The sequence below is a fragment of the Pyrus communis genome, chromosome 5 (assembly GCF_041283825.1).
Source record: "Pyrus communis isolate YQ-2024b chromosome 5, ASM4128382v1, whole genome shotgun sequence".
In the NCBI taxonomy this organism is placed as follows: Eukaryota; Viridiplantae; Streptophyta; class Magnoliopsida; order Rosales; family Rosaceae; genus Pyrus; species Pyrus communis.
In genome coordinates this window covers 14,767,989-14,786,430 of record NC_142569.1, presented here as the reverse complement: position 1 = coordinate 14,786,430, position 18,442 = coordinate 14,767,989, and the positions used below count along the sequence as shown (strand labels likewise).

The 18,442-nt window shown below is 36.4% G+C and overlaps 1 protein-coding gene and 1 pseudogene across 2 annotated transcripts; one reads left to right on the top strand and one right to left on the bottom strand.

Moving 5' to 3' along the window:
* Positions 1-2: 2 nt before the first annotated feature.
* Positions 3-1,219, top strand: LOC137724847 (uncharacterized). Its single transcript, XM_068463517.2, has one exon. It carries the CDS (start codon positions 105-107, stop codon positions 1,077-1,079), a length of 975 nt encoding a protein of 324 aa, XP_068319618.1. The 5' UTR covers positions 3-104; the 3' UTR covers positions 1,080-1,219.
* Positions 1,220-14,687: 13,468 nt separating this feature from the next.
* Positions 14,688-16,711, bottom strand: LOC137724845 (receptor protein kinase CLAVATA1 pseudogene; annotated as a pseudogene). Its single transcript, XR_015962140.1, has 2 exons — positions 15,409-16,711; positions 14,688-14,990 (listed from the first exon to the last, which is right to left on the bottom strand). The product of XR_015962140.1 is annotated as a receptor protein kinase CLAVATA1 pseudogene (transcript).
* Positions 16,712-18,442: the final 1,731 nt, after the last annotated feature.

Below are 18,442 nucleotides of genomic sequence, written 5' to 3'. Positions count from 1 at the left end.
AGTTCATTCGCTTTCCGCATTCGATCACTCTGTCAAGTAGTAGTTGCTTAGAAAGCAAGTTAGGGTTTCCAAGTTAGAATTCTACGACTTTTGAATCGGAAGAGATGGCTGCTCTAGTTACGCGTCCTGCCAAGACGGAGCAATTCGACTTCCTTCAACTCAGGCAGCAACTGAAAGATCGCATTCGCATGAAGAAATCAGGAGGCTCTGCTTCTGCTCAAGGCTGCTCGGTTAATAGTACTACCGAAAACTTCGGATCCTTTTTCGGTCCCTCAGAGCGTGTCATGGCCAAGAGAGTGCACGAAGAGATGAAGGATTTTGTGCCGGAGTTGAAGAAGTTGGCGTCTAGGGTTCTGAATTCCGGTGACAAGGCTAAAAGCACCGCAAAGAGTCCTGCCCCCTTGAGCAAGGCATTGAAGTGTAAAATCATCAAGGAGTCCCGGGATTATTCCTTTTTGCAATCCGACAGTGCAGCAATTCCAAAGCCGTCTAAAGGAGAGCCTGAAGAAGTTGGCAAGAGCAAAACCTCCTCGGCAAAATCTGAATCCTCTTCAACAAAGCAATGCAGCACAAAACCAATGCCGAAACAAAAGAAATCCGTCTCGAAACATCCAATCAAATATCACGTGAAGGAGGAGCGTCCGGAGGCTGTGATTGGCAAAGCCTCCTTGGCAAAGTCAGAATCTTGTTCAACAAAGCAACGCTTGAAGCAAATGGAGCAATCTATTGAGCTGAAACGCACAGCAAAACCGATACCAAAACCGAAACTATCCGTCTCGAAGAATCAGGTCAAAGACCGTGTCAAGGAGGAGCAATCACTTGATGTTTCTTCTGTGATCCAGGCGATATTTGGGCATAACCGCAAGCGCCCTAGGGCGGATGATGAGGATGATGATGGAGATGATCGTGCGATGGTGTCCAGTTTTGATGACATTCTGAAGGAAGAGAGGAAGAGTGCAAAAATCGCTAGGGAGGAAGATGAAAGAGAGCGGTTGCTGCTCGAACAAGAGGAGAAGCAAGAAGAAGGATTAAGAGCAACAAAGAAGCTGAAGATTAAGATCAAATTATCCAAAACATGATGTTGTTCCATTTAGATTTTGGAGATTTCATTTATTCAGATAATTGGATTTCAATTCCTTAATATCAAGTTCTTTTAAAGAAATTGATCTTAATGTAAGGTTTTTAAGGAAATTATTGATAAGAGTAGAAGTTTCGAGTATTTTTATTTGTGTTTATTGGGTTAATGATTCGGAAAAATCCGTAAGTATCTGCCCTTCATCACTTTTTTTGGGTCATTTGTCCTTTGTGAAGTGAACTAGTTGCTTTTAGAACAAGTTAGGGTTTCAAAATTTGAAATTTAACTCTTCTTCGGATCGGAAAACATGGCTGCTGAAATTTTGCATCCTGCTGGCGTGGAGCAGTTCTTTCTCCAGCTGAGGCAGCAAATGAAAGAGAGCATTAGAGAACCTAACATGTAAAAATTAGGAGGCTCTGCTGCTGATCAGGGCTGCTATGGCAGTAACGATAGCAAGAAATTTCCTTTCGACAACTTTGGATCCCACTTTGGCCCCTGGAAGCCTGTCATGTTGAAAAGATTGAATGAAGGGATGAAAGCTTTCATGCCGGAGATAAAGAGGGCGGCATCTAGCCCTTCAAATTTGGAGACTTGGTATTCCTCCTTGCTAGAAGTACTGGACTAAAAACCATTCTTGAACGATAATCAGGTTAAAAACAGTATGATTAAGGAAACATAAGGACGCAATCATAAGCGACATAGGCAGGATGATGACAGCAAGAACTGAGAAGGAGAGTGGCAACAATCAAGAAAACTCCATCTTCATCTTGTTCCAGCTTTCCTTGTGCCACAAGCAATGTTGATGTTGAACAATTGGAAAAATGTGGGGGACTATTTCGTCTTAGATTTCGACCCATCTGAGCCGCTGACTCCGCTATCCAAATTATCCGTGATTTCCGATGATATTTCTGTTGTTGGTGGTAGAGGGCGGGCTGCTTGTAGAGATTACCGCATTCAAGGCACCTCTGTGTGAAATTCCTTTTCAAAACGACGCCTCATGAATGCTACCGCGAAATGTGCAACTGCTACGTTTGTTATTCATCCGCTTCGTGCGGGTTTTGGAAACCAACACGTTGTCATGCTTCTGAGCACATTGGTGACTGGAAGTCCAGAAGGAAGTTGGGGAACAGCAAGTGACCCGGGGACGGCGCCGGCTAAGAAATGAACAAACTTGTTCATTAGGCCAAATACGTTACAGTTAATGGTGGTAAGGTGCAAGTAACTTTGTTTATACTTCTAATATGTATGACTTCAGAAGATGTAGTAGTAGTAGTTACTAAATTTCTTTCTGATATATATCCAATCGAATTCGATTTGTTCATTTGATCTTACTATAAGCTTTTTATGTAACGAAATTATTGATAAGTTGTCTATTTATTTAAATGTTTTTGTCTGTAAAAATAAGAGTTATTTTTGTTCATCTGATCGTTGGGAGCGAGTTGGTATGTTTTTTTTATTGTTGAAAAATTGTGCATAAGAATCAAATTGAAAGTTAAGAGGGCAAATTTGAAGGCAATGCCTGAGGACACAGCTAATTTTCTTTTTTAAACATAAAAAAGTGTGTGTTATACATATATATTTATATACCAACCTATTACGACATGTCGTTCTAAGAGAATTGAAGTCGTCTCGATCCTAAAACCCTAAACTCTCCTCCACACAGTCCCCTTCAGTTCCGTTCCCGCCGAGCTTGTACCAGAAGCAGCCATGGCCTCAATCCTCTCCAAGAAGCAGAAGCAGAAGCAGAAGCAAAAAGCCACCAAGCTTTCCGACCTCAAAACCCTAGGGAACGAGCTCCTCTCCTCTCGGGCCCACATCAACAACCTCCCCAAGCTCCTCTCCTTCGTTTCCCCGGCCTCGCCGCCTCAGTACATCGTCGAGTCCCTCCTCTCTCTCCAGTCATTCTTCACTCCTCTCCTCGACGATGTACTTCTGAATCTTATCTTTTTTTTTTTTTTTTTTTCTTTTCAACCGTTTAAAATGGAAAGGTCCAAATTGATTCTTGATTTACAAATTTTTTTTACCATTGAAAAGTTAACAATTCCAATTAAAAAACTGTTTCAACTTAGGTTACTCTTTATGTTGGTTTTCAAATTCTTTTGTTTTCTCTTTTCATAATGTTTCCCTTGAAATATTAATATTTTCAATTTGGGTTACTCTTTCATTTTGTTCTCTCATCATTCCTATAAATACCAAATTATTTAACCAAAACTTATCACAACTTCATCTCATATACTCATTTCACTCGTACTCAATTCACTTATTCTAGTTACGTTTTTGTGAAGAAAAAAAATTAGTGTTGGAATTTGAATTTTTTTTTCGTTAAAATATTCACAAAAATATTTTACGAGAACGTAATGTTAATATAAACAAAAATGTGCACCTAATCAAATTATCACATAAATTTGAAAAAACCTCAAATTTAGGGATTCTACTATAAGAACTCTCCATCGGAGGCAATATTCCTTTAGGGACACAAAGATTCCCTTTAAGTCCTTAAATGAGTACTCAAAGGTGGTGGTAGGAGTCCCTAAAACCATTTTCAACCCTTGGGCTAAAAGCCAAATTTTTAGCTCAGAAAATTTAGCTTTTAGCCTATAAACAACTTTGCTGCTCCAATCCTTCTGGCCTAAAATTTTAGCCTGAGATTATTAAAGGATGAACTTAGGCTAATTTTTTTCTTAAATTTACTTTTAAAAAAAATATGTAGACTATCATAAATTAATTTTATGAACATTTTAATCTAAAAATATTTAAATTCCGATAAATATTGAAAAATCACTCAATCGATACATGAAACTCATGAAACACTATGGAAGAATATGAAAATCATGATAGAGATGAATACAAAATACATAAAACATACAAGACACACATAACACATGTGAAGGACATACAAAACACGTGATAGAGATTAAGCACACATACAACACATGTGAAACACATGACACACACGAAACACATACAAAATACATACAAAACACATGATAGAGATGAAGCACACACATAACACATGTGAAACACATGACACATACGAAACACATACAAAATATATGAAACGCATGAAACATAAACCTACGCACATGAAACTAAAACCTTCAATCATCCTTTATATAAACACAGGTTGAATATCACTCAAGGTTCTAAAAAACGTTAGACGCTAGTTGGGCGGCAGGTTAGCGCCTAGCATCTAGGCAGTTAGGCGGCTAGGCGAATTTAGGTAAATTTCTTGTATATCTTGTAAATAAGTGTATATTGACACTCACAAAAGATTATACTTGTATGAAATCCATGGATAAGATAATAAAAGAATGATAAAATGCAAAAAGAGTATCCAACAAGTCCAAAATTTAAAAACACATTAAGCATATATGTCATATAGCCATAGTGAGGAGTATTGTAGGATGACACATGTATAATAAGTTCACAATTTAAAACAATATAAAATGGAAAATAGGAGGAAAATAAGGAAATTCAGTAATGTAAGATACTTATCTTTAGCATCCCGGAATTTAAGTTGATACACAACACACCTATTCTATAAAATTAACAAAATTTCAAGGTATAATTAGAACTTAGACTTTAAACAAATTTCAAGAAAAAAAAAAAAAAAAAAAAACCACCCAGCCGCCTAGCCCGCCTAGGGCTGCTTAGAGTCACCCCGATTTTTCTAGCCATTTTGCACAAAATCGCCTCGATTCCAAGGCGCCGCCTGGGGCGTTTTTTAGAACAGTGATATCAGTTGATCACGCAATCTTTCAACCTTCAATCATCCTCTATATTCATCAATCTTTCAACTTTCAAAGTGTTTTTGTTTCCAAAAAATCCTTAATATCTTATCAATGGGTGATAGAAGAAGGCACAGCAGGGCAATACAGATGACACAATACCAAGCAAGCATTGACATTGAGGATGCAGAAATGATAAACGCAGAAGCTGAACTTGCAAACTTGCTTATGCAATATGAGCACCATGCCGAATCTGGCTATCGTGGTTTTGTCACGGGGCGTTCATTTGTGCAGCATAATAGAGAAGATTGTCATGATCGAATGATGAAAGATTATTTCATCAAGCGTCCAAGATTTCCTGCTCATGATTTTCAAAGGTTGTTTCGGATGAGGAGAGAGCTTTTTGAAAGCATCTTGAATGCAGTTGTCAATCATGACCACTACTTTACAAGGAAGATAGATGTCGTAGGCCAACAAAGTCTATCACCTCATCAGAAGCTCACACATCTGCATTTCGGATGCTAGCTAATGGGTGCTCTGCAGAGAATGCAAAGCTGACCTCTTCCTCTCCCACAGTTTGAACAAACACAATAAGTATTTATAGAGTTTTTTGGTGAATTTTGAGTTAAATATTTTTTTAAAAAATTATTTTAGCTGTTGGATTTAAATTTGGGCCGTTACATCTTTTTTTTTTTTAACCGTTAGAGTTGATTATATTCGATCTCAGTCATTGGATTCAATGTATTTTAGATTAACATTTAAAAAAAAAAACAAAATTTGAATTTGCATCGTTGGATCAACCAACGGTCCAAAAATGTCAGTCGTCAGATGAACAAAAGAGTCGTTGGGCTCAGGATTGTGGCTGACAGCGGCCCTAACAGTGGGTTCCACCCTGTTGGGCATTGAAAGCTTCAACTCGCGTGGGCGAGTTGAGTGCGTGACTGGGCCGAGATTGGGCTGGGCGAGTCCACGCGCATGTGAGCTAAATCTTGGGGGAATTTGGCTTGGGTTTAGCTTTTAGCATTTAGCTCAAAGATTTGGCTTGGATTGGGGGTGGGAATAAATGAGGTAATTTGACCTTTAGCCTAGGGTTGGGTTTGGTCTAATTAGGGCCATTGGAGATGCTCTTAAGGTTTTTTGTAATTATGAGCCGACTCTTTTTTGAGTTCTTTTTACTGTATTTTCTTTCTTGCAATTGGGTTTGTATTTAAGTTGTGGCCTGCTTTTGAGCTCTATTTTTCTTGTACTAGTCTTTTTATTTAATATAAGTAACTTGGTTTGACAAAAAAAAGAAAAAAAAAAATTGAACCAGGTGGCTAAAGGAATTTGAGCTATTATTTTCGGTACTTGTTTAAACCAAACTCCAAATGATTCGTATAAGGATGAAAAGTTAAAAATAAATAATAGAGCAAGTCACGATGATCGAATCCGTGGCCGTTTCCATTATATAACAAGTAAGCAAAACTAGCTCTGCAAGTAGGATATTTTGATAAGAGTTTTTATAGTCAGATAATGTTAGGGAAATCAAAATTTTAAACTCAAAGATGTATCATTAATAGGAAATAAACACGTTAATTAATTGTGAAGTAATAAACTAGTCACCAACATCCACATCATTTAATTTGTAAAATCTAGTTTAAAAGTTTGGTCTTCCTAACATTATAACGCCAGAGTCGTCCACCAACATGAATGCGGGCCTCCTTGCTCTCACTAAAGCATTCAAAGTAGAGCATTATTGCCATTGAGGATTTGTTTCATCTCTCATTTTCACTCAATTAGTGATATAAAGGTTGATGTTGGATAAAGTTCTAGACCCACCGCACGATATCAACAAGAAAACAGAAAAAAATAAATAAATTAGGCAACAAGAGAATAAAAAATTAAAGAACCCCCAATTTTTAATTTCAAATTAAAGAACCCAGAGAAGACGGGAGAGAGCCGGAAGTGGACGGCGGAGCTTGTAGGAATCGCAACTGATAGTTAGAAATGAATTGTGGGTTTCTTTACCCTTTTTTTTATTTTTTTTATTTTTAACAAACAATATTATTTACACTACAGGAAGGGGTGGACTTAGTCTCACAATGGGCTAACAATAATGTGGTTCAAATTCTCTTTTGACGAGAATCGAACCTAATCTCTCACTTATAAGTGAAGAAAAATATCACTATATCGTAATACTAAGTTACTACTTTTGTTTCTCTTGGTTTCTTAGTTTTTGACAGGGGTAAAATTGGATTTTAAAAGAAAAAAAATAATGGGGTGAACTTAGATGAATAGTGGGGTGTAAATAGAAATAAAACCTCATTTTAATAGAAACTTATAATTTTTTGGTGCCACTTACTCTTCGGGGTCCCGGCGGTCGTCTTGCTAGCCCTGAATTAGAGTCGGCTCTGATCATGTTTAAATAGAAAAATTATTTTTCTTTTGGGAAATATACAATCAACACAATTAAATTAACAGAATTGCTAAAGTTATTCAAGAAAATGTGCTAAAGTTAGTCCAAGTCATTGAGTCAAATCCTGTCCCAACATGCGATCTTTAACAAACCTTTAAGAATTCAATTCATGTATACCAAAACTTTACATAAAGGGAGGGATGCACGAGTATCATGTGTGAAAGCGAAGTGATTCAAAACGAGATGTAATCAAATGATGTTACCAAGACACACATCAATGATAAACATAACATTGTTGATCATCTCCTTGATATAGATAGACGTTAGTCTTCACTATGGTAAGAGAGACATAATTTTACTATAATTGTGATCAATTAGAAACAATAACCTAATTGATATTTGGAGACACTACATAAAAAGCGAGCAATAGCTACCCGTGGTGCAACTATTACTTACTTTTTGACTTTTTTTGTCATGTTCACCACTCTATCTAATTAATAAAGTAACGTTACATTCACCACATTTTATATATCACATCCCTACTCTAATAAAGTTATGACCCACTAGTAGTCTAGTATGAATACGTCTCACCTAAATTAGACGTTAGGAATGTAGTACAAATGTGTACAAAATGAAAGAATAAAATGCACCTTCACAACTCAACTCTGTTGAATGAACAAAAATAATCACTTTCACAACTCAACCCTGAATTTATTGTTGTGGATTCACTCGCCGATGTTACAATCAAACTTCCATAAGAACAAACTGGGAAAATTATAATTTTGTGCTTCAAATGTGTGAAGAGAATGAATAATATTTATTTTGGACCAAAAAGAAAAGAAATTAAAAATTTCAAAAGAAATATCTGAATTCCATTGCATTATATTTTTTAATAAAATTTTGTATTGTGGAGACTGATACAACAGTGGTACAAATTGCAAATTTTATCTTTAACAACTCCAATTTAACACACTGATATTCTATTGGTAGCCTTTTTATCTTTAACACCTCCAGTTTAACATCTAAATTAAGAGTGACTATGCTTGGAGAAAACTATGTAGGAGGATTATGTAAAAGTATAAACATGAGATAAGATGATCGGGCATTAGCTATTCAAATCCAATAAGGATAAGAAAGTCTTATATGAAGATGAATATCAGTTCTTGTCAATAAAGGATTTTATTGCAGTAGGAAACTGATATAGGAAAACATAAGTTGTTTCCCATAAGGATTCTAATAGGGAATCCACATGCTAATATGAGAAGGATATGTGTATATATATATGGCATTCTCTCCTCTCACAGGTGCGGGCTCTTGTTGGAACCAAGTCCTATTCTTGGTTAGAGTAAAAGCATCCTGACAGAGAGAAGAAGAGTTGCTGCGTTTGGATTAACAGTGAACATCCATGGCTGCTTCCAGTGGAAATTCTTCAGGTTAGTATGTTTCACTTTATAAGGATTAGTGTTCTATGTTTTGGTCTTGGTTGTGGTTTATGTAACTGAATCCGATTACTGGAATAAGTTTAACATATGGTATCAGAGCCTGGGGTTCATGTTCATAAATTCGATCAATAAAAAAAAAAAAAAAAAACCCATTCTTCAGGTTTCGAAATTGGTTTCAAACCTAAAACTGAGCATAAGGAAAACGGTGCGTTTAAATAAAATATGATTGCCTTGATGCTCCTCAGTTACAACTCTTCGAAACTTATCGGGTTTGGGGTTTTATGAACCAGAGTTGCGACTCTTCGTTCTTCCTCTTATTTTCTGGAAATCAATTTTACTATTTTGAGTGTTTCATGATGGTCAAACCTGATCTTAAGTTCGAATATATCTGTGATAAATGCTTCCGCTGCGGGATATTGATGCTTGTTCTTCAGGTCAGGTTATCGAAACTGAAATTAAAATTGAAAGTCAAGTTCAGTTGTTTTTCTGATTCTGTGGGTATACCATGATTTGAATAACATATGTTGATATTTTCTTATTATTTGAAACTGTTGATTGTATGATCATCTGTGGAAGAAAGCCGTTTTAAGGCTTAGGTCTTCTTCAGAACTAAACCAATGCACTGAGTTGTGTATACGACAAATTCTTCAGTAATGGAATGATTGTCCCAGACTGCATAATTTTAGTCCTGAGCATTCAGAAGGGAATCTTTTATTCTATATATACTTATCAGCTTTTGTTGTTATAGTTATGTATATGGATAATTGATTATGATGACATGATGTGCAATTGACTGAGAATAGAAATCAGGAACCTAAAAGTTCGTATTGTGATTTCAATTTTTCTTCAGTGTCTGCAATATCAATGAAGACCCTCAATTTGGCCAACATCCCACTCCTCACAGGTGGGGGAAATTACAAGAAGTGGAGAAGGGAAATTAGTTTGTTATTGACTCTGAATGAGTTTGATATAGCAATTGACAACCCTAAACCTATTATTAATGATCAGAGCACCAGAGCTGAAAAGGCTGATTATGAGAGATGGACAAGAGCCAATAAGGTGGCACTGTCCATTCTAGAGAATGGCATGACTGATACTATTCGAGGAGGAATTAAGAAACATGATGTGGCTGCTGACTATCTGAATGCCATAGAGAAGAAATTTCAAGAATCTGTGAAAGCTGAAGTAAGTCAGTATATGTCTCTATTGGCTACTTACAAGATGGAGGGTACTGGCTCCATTAGGGATCATATAATGAAGATGACCGATGCTGCAAAAAGACTCAATACAATGGACATAAATATTGGTGAGAAGCAGCTAGTGTTCATGATCCTCCAAACACTCCCCAACAGATATAGCCAATTGAAGATTTCTTATAACACTCAAGATAAAAACTGGGATGTTGACCAATTGATTGCACAATGTGTGCAAGAAGAAGCTCGTCAAAAACAAGAAAGAAACAAAGAGATTGAGGATATCAACTTTGTGCAGATAGCAAATGAGAAGAAGCCGTTCAACAACATAGGCTCTTATGGTTCCGGTAAGAATTCTAAACCATTTAAGAATTCTAATAAGTTCAGTAATTCTGCTAAAGTAGTTGACTCCCCTAGAAAGTCTAATAAGTTTAAGGCTAAACCTAAAGATGTGTCTAAGCTTAAATGTTTTTGGTGCAAAACTAAGGGCCATTTAAAAGTCAACTGTGAAATTTTCAAAGATTATGTGAAGAGTAAAGAAAAGGAACAAGTACTTGTATGTGTTGAATCAAACCTTTGCGAAGTACCTGTTGATTCTTGGTGGTTTGATACTGGATGCTCAGTACATATAACTAACTCTTTAAATGGTTTTCAAAAACAAAAGGAAATTGGTGATACTTTATACAATGTTTATGTAGGGGAAGGGACTAGGGTTGCAGTTCATTCAATAGGGATTGTGAATTTAAAGTTAACTTCTGGTTTTGTTTTAAAATTAAAAGATGTGCTCTATGTGCCAAAGATGAGAAGAAACTTAATTTCTGCCTCTAAAATTGTCAAAGACGGTCTTGCTTTCCTTGCTGATGATGAGTGTTTGAAAATCTTTAAAAAGAACTGTCTAAATTCTGTTTTAGGTACTGCCCTTCTATTAGATAATCTGTGGAGTTTAGAATGTTCAATAGAGTCAAATAATCACTCAATTTTGAATGTTGGTTTCAAAAGGACGCTAGGAACTGACACTTCTTATATTCTCTGGCATAAGAGGCTAGGGCACATTTCTAAAGAAAGAATAATGAAACTTTCAAAGGCAAAATTGATTCCAAAATTAGATTTTACTTCTGGAAATGAGTGTGTTGACTGTTTAAAAGGCAAAATGACTAATTTCAGAAAAATGGATGCTAAGAGAAGTCAAGGGCTATTAGAGATCATACACACTGACATTTGTGGTCCTTTCCCAGTCAAAACAATTTGTGGTCATAGGTATTTTATCAACTTCATTGATGATTTTTCTAGGCTCGGTTATACTTTTCTTATTACAGAGAAATCAGAAGCCCTTAGTTGTTTTGTCAAATATAGAACAAAAGTAGAAAAACAGTTAGGGAAGGTCATAAAAATTGTTAGATCAGACAGGGGAGGTGAATACTTTGGCAGGTACACTGAATCCGGGCAACAAAAGGGTCAATTTGCGCTCTATCTTGAGAAGAATGGGATTGTGGCACAGTACACCACACCTGGAACGCCTCAACAGAATGGTGTCTCTGAAAGAAGAAACAGGACCCTCATTGGTATGGTGAGAAGTATGATGTCAAGATCAAAATTGCCAGGATTTCTGTGGGGAGAAGCTTTGAAAACAGCTAATCATATATTGAATCAAGTTCCAAGCACGGCAGTATCTACCACACCTTATGAGTTATGGCATGGGAGAGTTCCCAGTTTTACTTATTTCCATGTTTGGGGTTGTAAAGCGGAAGCTAGGTTCTATAATCCTAATGAAAGAAAGCTGGATCCAAGGACTCAGTCATGTTACTTCATTGGTTATCCTGAGAAATCAAAAGGATACAGGTTCTATATCCCACAAAGTCACACTCGGATCCAGGAAACAAATAATGCAGTTTTTTTGGAAGATCAAGATGTCTCACATTTGTCAAGGGAAGCTTTTGTATTTCAAGAGATACATCAAGATGGTGATGACCTTGTGGCAATGGACTACACTCATGTTCCATTGTTTTCTAATCCATTGACGGCTGCTACAGAGGATATGAGTGAAGAATTGGGGGTTCAAGTTGACAACACTGCAGCAGTCGATCAATTAGCACAACCTGAAATATTGACTTCTTTTGAAGAATCACCAGCATCAGTTCCATCTCATGTTGAAATCAGAAAATCAACAAGAGCCCGAAAATCCACTGCAACAAGTGACTATGTGTATTTGCAAGAGAGTGAGTTCGACATAGGTGACAGTGATGACCCTCTTACATATACTCAAGCAATTAAAAGTCCTCAATCAGTTATATGGAACAATGCTATGAAGGATGAATTAGAATCAATGTTCAAAAATCAAGTATGGACACTGGTTGATTCAAACTCTGAAATTCAGCCAATAGGTTGCAAGTGGGTATATAAAACGAAAAGGGATGCTAATGGAAGAATTGAAAGATATAAAGCACGGTTGGTTGCTAAGGGGTTTACTCAGAGAGAGGGAATCGATTACAATGACACTTTCTCTCCAGTTTCCTCTAAAGATTCTATGCGAGTTATAATGTCCTTGGCTGCTTATTTTGATCTTGAGTTACATCAAATGGATGTAAAAACAGCCTTTCTTAATGGAGATCTACAAGAAGACATTTATATGAAGCAACCTGTTGGATTTGTTGAAAGGGGGAAGGAAAGTATGGTATGCAAGCTCAATAAGTCAATATACGGCTTAAAACAAGCGTCAAGGCAATGGTACTTGAAATTTGATCAAATTGTCTCTGCACAAGGTTTTGTAGAAAACAAGTTGGATAATTGCATATATATCAAGTTCTCAGGATCCAAATTCATTTTCTTGGTACTTTATGTTGATGACATCCTTCTTGCGAGCTCATGTCCTCGATTGCTTCAAAGTACTAAAAGAATGCTCAGTGACAACTTTGAGATGAAGGACCTTGGTGAAGCACATTATGTATTGGGAATAGAGATTGTTCGAGATAGGCAAAAGAGGCTTCTTGGCTTATCTCAAAAGGCATATATTGACAGAATCTTGGTGAGATTTCATATGGAAAGTTGCAATAGTGGTCAAGTTCCGGTCAATAAAGGTGATAAGTTCTCGAAGAATCAATGTCCAAAAACTGATTTGGAAGCAAAGAGAATGCAAGCTAAACCTTATGCTTCTTTAGTGGGAAGTCTCATGTATGCAACTATCTGTACAAGGCCGGATATTGCCTTTATCGTTGGCTTGCTAGGCAGATTTCAAGCAAATGCAGGTGAAGCACATTGGGTAGCAGCCAAGAAAGTTCTGCGATACTTGCAGAGAACCAAGAATCATATGTTGGTGTATGGTAGAACCAATTCTTTGGAACTTATGGGATACACAGACTCGGATTTGGCTAGAGATGTGGATGATAGGAAGTCAACTGGGGGTTATATCTTCATGCTTAATGGAGGGGCAGTTTCATGGAAAAGTGCAAAACAAACTGTTATAGCTACGTCTACTATGGAGGCTGAGTTTGTAGCTTGCTTTGAAGGCATGAAGCAAGCAGCATGGTTGAAAAATTTCTTAACAGATTTAAAGGTTGTAAATACGATCCAGAAGCCTATTAAGATGTTCTGTGACAACAACTCGGCTGTATTCTTTGCCAAGAATAATAGGCGAACTTCAGCTTCACGCTTGATGGATGTCAAATTTCTTAAGGTCAGAGAGGAAGTCAAGAAAGGAACTATCGAAGTACAGCACATAAGCACTACAATGATGCTTGCTGATCCGTTGACTAAGGCACTGCCTGTTGGAGAATTTAGAAAGCATGTTTCTTTGATGGGAGTGCTAGAAAGTTTTGATCAGTGGGAGTAATCAAGCTTGTTTTGAGGCTTTGGAGTTGCAGCTGTGAAGAATAGATGAATGAGTGCAGCTCTGACAAACTGAGGTTAAGTTATAGCTAGTTTGCTAGTTTGATTTTGTGTTTTAATAAGTGTCTTTGTCCTGAGACTGAATGCTTTAAGTTTTGAAAGTATTGTAGTATTGGAGATAGACCATGTTAAAAGTTTAGATTCATTTGATACTTTGGAGAAACAGTTTGTCTGTTTTAAAGTTTATAGTTAATGAATTTTGTATTTCAGTCTTTAAAATGTTGCTTTTCAATGAAGATTGTTATGTGCTGTGATCTTTTGAAAAGTGGGAGCATAGTCTAGACTGTTTATGTTATTTTGAATCATGAGTCATATTTACAAATTGAGTACATGTGAGCTTAGATTTAATACTGCATTTTGGTTGTAGTCTGAGAATCTTGGTTCCTGTATTTTGAGATGTAACGAGACATTGGTCATGATGGTGGGATCTTGGATAAGGCTATGTGATCACTTCTTATGATTGGTAATAGCTATGTTTGAGTTTTGTCTCATGTTCAAGTGGGAGAATGTAAAAGTATAAACATGAGATAAGATGATCGGGCATTAGCTATTCAAATCCAATAAGGATAAGAAAGTCTTATATGAAGATGAATATCAGTTCTTGTCAATAAAGGATTTTATTGCAGTAGGAAACTGATATAGGAAAACATAAGTTGTTTCCCATAAGGATTCTAATAGGGAATCCACATGCTAATATGAGAAGGATATGTGTATATATATATGGCATTCTCTCCTCTCACAGGTGCGGGCTCTTGTTGGAACCAAGTCCTATTCTTGGTTAGAGTAAAAGCATCCTGACAGAGAGAAGAAGAGTTGCTGCGTTTGGATTAACAGTGAACATCCATGGCTGCTTCCAGTGGAAATTCTTCAGGTTAGTATGTTTCACTTTATAAGGATTAGTGTTCTATGTTTTGGTCTTGGTTGTGGTTTATGTAACTGAATCCGATTACTGGAATAAGTTTAACAGATTACTGATCAGGTGAACTACTTCCCTCATCGTAGGTCTTGCAGAGCTGTCGTTGTCGACACACAGCATTGCCAGTTTGAACAAATGTATGACAGCCGCCAAGGGGTATCCGGCGACATTTGGATCCACCACTGCTATTACCGATGATGAACTGGACAACGACTTGGTAGTTTTCCTTACCCAACCCACTATGTTTGTAGCGTCTTCATAGTTCATCACTGTTTTCCTCCCTGCTATGAGCTCCAGCAAAACCACATCAAAACTGTACACGTCTATTTTCTCATCCACTTTTAGCGTATAACCGTACTCTGTAAGTTTGCACCATCATATAACAAAAAATTATTGTTAGTGGAAGTGGACCAAAAAACAGGTCTAGCTAGATAGATGCTCGACTGACAAGAAACTTGATTATATTTGACGTGTTTTGGTGAAGGTAGGGGCTTTTGATAACCATTTCATTTACATCTTTTATTTTTATACAAATGAAATCTGATTTTAAAATCAAGTCAGAAAGTAAAAACTCACAAAAACATATTTTAGATTTTGGTTTTAAGTTTTTATTTTTCATATTTTTTTTATTTGAAAATTAAAAACTGTTATCAAACAAGTTTTGATTATTTTTCGATTTTAATGAAAGAAAAAACTAAAAACCCTATAAACTGAAAATTAAAATAGTTATCAAACAATTCTTTAATTAATTAATCGAAGATGAAATAGATTACGGACCTGGGGCGATGTAACCGAGAAATTTTTAGTTGTGACGGGAACACAAGTGGTACACCACGTGTTTTAATAGGAATGGAGGGAAAATTTATTTTTTAAGTTATTAACTTTTTAGCACACATATTCCACCATTTGTTTAGTGACACGTAGTGTGCCACCCTGTGTACCGGTCACACTGAAAAATCTCTCGATGTAACCGAAGGAACCAGCAACTGAGGACATGCAATCAGCTGCTACTCCATGAAAGTACTTGGCGAGCCCAAAATCAGCAACATGAGCCTCAAAGTTTGAATCCAACAAGATGTTATGGGACTTGACATCTCTGTGTATAATCAGGGGTGAACAGTCATGGTGCAGATAACACAATCCCTTTGCAGCCTCCACTGCAATTTTATACCTCCTCTCCCACTGCCACTCCCCTCCATTTCCCCATGCAATATTTTTCCCAAGCTACCATTAGGCATGTACTAGTACAACAACAAATTAGAGTCCTTATTGTTCGACATGTATCCCAAAAGCCTCACTATGTTTCGGTGTTTGATTCGTCCCAGCGTCTTAATTTCCGCTGAAAATCCATGATCCGTTTTTGCTGTATTACTTGATGATCCTACTAGCTGTTTGATTGCTATGACGAGGCCGCTTGGCATGGTTGCCCGGTAGACAACCGTCACAACCCCAGCACCACCTTTGCCTACAATGTTCTCTTGCTTTAAGCACTGTAGCAAGTCCTCGACTTTGAGATCGAGCTGCTGGAACAATGTGAGCCTCCAACCGCTAGATTTTTGAATATTTCTTCCTGTACAAACCTTTATCAGTAGGAATACAGAAGTAGGATAAGTAGGGAACCGAGAACCCCAGGTAGTCCAACGATGATCGTAAGACCGAGCCTGGAGGAACCAAACACATTGTGGTCTTGAGATTTCTTGTTAATGAAGGAACACGGGCGTGAGACGTTGGTACAGAGATAGGGGTTCCCACGAAACGAGGCAATGTCCAGAAAATGACCCCTGGTTGGGATTCTACCGGTGAAATTGTTATAAGAGAGATCCAAAGTTGTAAGGGTTTCCATGGCGGGTATTCCGTCAGGTATTTGGCCAGTGAGTTGGTTCCGAGACATATTTAGAAGAGAAACTAGCTTCAGCTTCTCTATCCCTCTTGGGATTTCGCCGACCAAATTGTTTCGACTCAAATCAAGGGACTCTAGAGACGAACAATTAGAAACAGAAGCTGGAATTTCGCCACCGAGCTTGTTGACGCTGATGTTGATCTTTGATAACACTGCCAAGCTGGAATTTATGTGCCACATCAGTACTTAACGGAATTTTTAATAGAATTTTGACGAAAGGACCACATTGATTTGCGACATCTATTTTCAGGGACTACATTGATTGATTTTTAATTTTAGGGACCATCTTGATGATGAGGGTCAATTTTAAGGACTATTTGTGATATAAACCCAAAAAGAAATTGAAGAACCCCCAATTTTTATTTCAAATTGAAGAACTCAAAGAAGGCTGGAGAGAGAAGTCGTGGGAGGAGCTTGTAGGGATCATAGTTGATGGTTAGAAACGAATCGTGGATTTCTTAACTTTTTTTTTTCTCTTAGTTTTTTCAATAGGGGTAAAATTGTATTTTAAAAGATAAAAAAAAATAATGGGTGAACTTGGAGTATCTTCAAATGAGATGTCAAAAAATCCACATCAATATTAATAGTAAAAAATGACATATTCAGTGTTCTCCAACCACAATGTCAATTTATATGTGACCTGACATGTAATAGCAGAAGGGGGAGTTGCTGTCAAATTTGACAACAACTTCAAATATGTTTTTTATGATTTTTATTATTATCTTTTGTTTTAAAACTACTAATTATAATTATAAAAAGTAAATAATGTAACAAATAATAGTTTAAACTTGACATATCGGGATGAAGAACAAAATTTAAAGAAAATCAATGTGCCACAACCTTCAAATTAAATTTTTATGTTTAAAATTTGACATTTCCTTTCCACTTAGTAATACGGTTTAATGCCATAATTGTAAGTGAGGTGTCTTAAGTATGATTCTCGCTTAAGACGAATTTGAACCACATTATTATGACTCGTCTATTGTGAGGCTTAGTCGATTCCCCCATCTCCTTAATATAAATAATATCGTTTGTTTAAAAAAAAAAAAAGAATTTAAAGAAGATGGTCTTAGTTGGAAAATGCCATAATGGTATGTAAATGGAAACATAACCTCATATTAATAGAAACTTAATACTTATGGTGCCCTGATTTTCTGGGGACCTAGGCGGCCATCGCCTGAACCTGTGCCAGCTAGTGTTTAAGTAGGATTTTTATTTTTTTTGGAAAATATACAATTTATTTTTGTAACACAATTAACTTAAAATAATTTCTTAATTTCTTCAACCAAAAAATGTAATAATTTTTTTATTAATTTGTAAAATAAAAAAGAAATAAAAAAAACTAATACAAAAGGTTTCATTTAATTAAAAAAATAATTTATGGTCCAATCATGTTTCTTGTCTAACTGCACTCAACTCTGGACAAAATTGAGTCGTAGCTAAGTGGTCTATTCAAGTAAATGTGCCAAAGTTAGTCAAAGTCAATGAAGTCAATCCTATCCCCTGAAGCATATTACCCTGCAGCATCTAGTACGGGATCTTTAACAAAACTTTTTAAGAATTCAATTCATTTACACCAAAACTTTACGTAAAGTAAATCTGCAAAACTTTTAAGAATTCAAACCAAAACTTTACGTAAAGGGAGGGATGCAATGTTTTCATGTGTGAAAGCGAAGTGATTCAAATACGAGGCATAATCAAATAATGTTATCGAAACACACGATAATGATAAACATAACATTGTTAATCATCTTTATGATATAGGTAGACGTTAGATTTCAACTCACTTTTACCGAAATTGTGATCAACATTATGATCAATTAGAAACAATAACCTAATTAATTTTTGGAGACACTACAAGAAAAGTGAGCAATAGCTACTCTAGTTAGTGATTATTTTGGTGAATGTTGC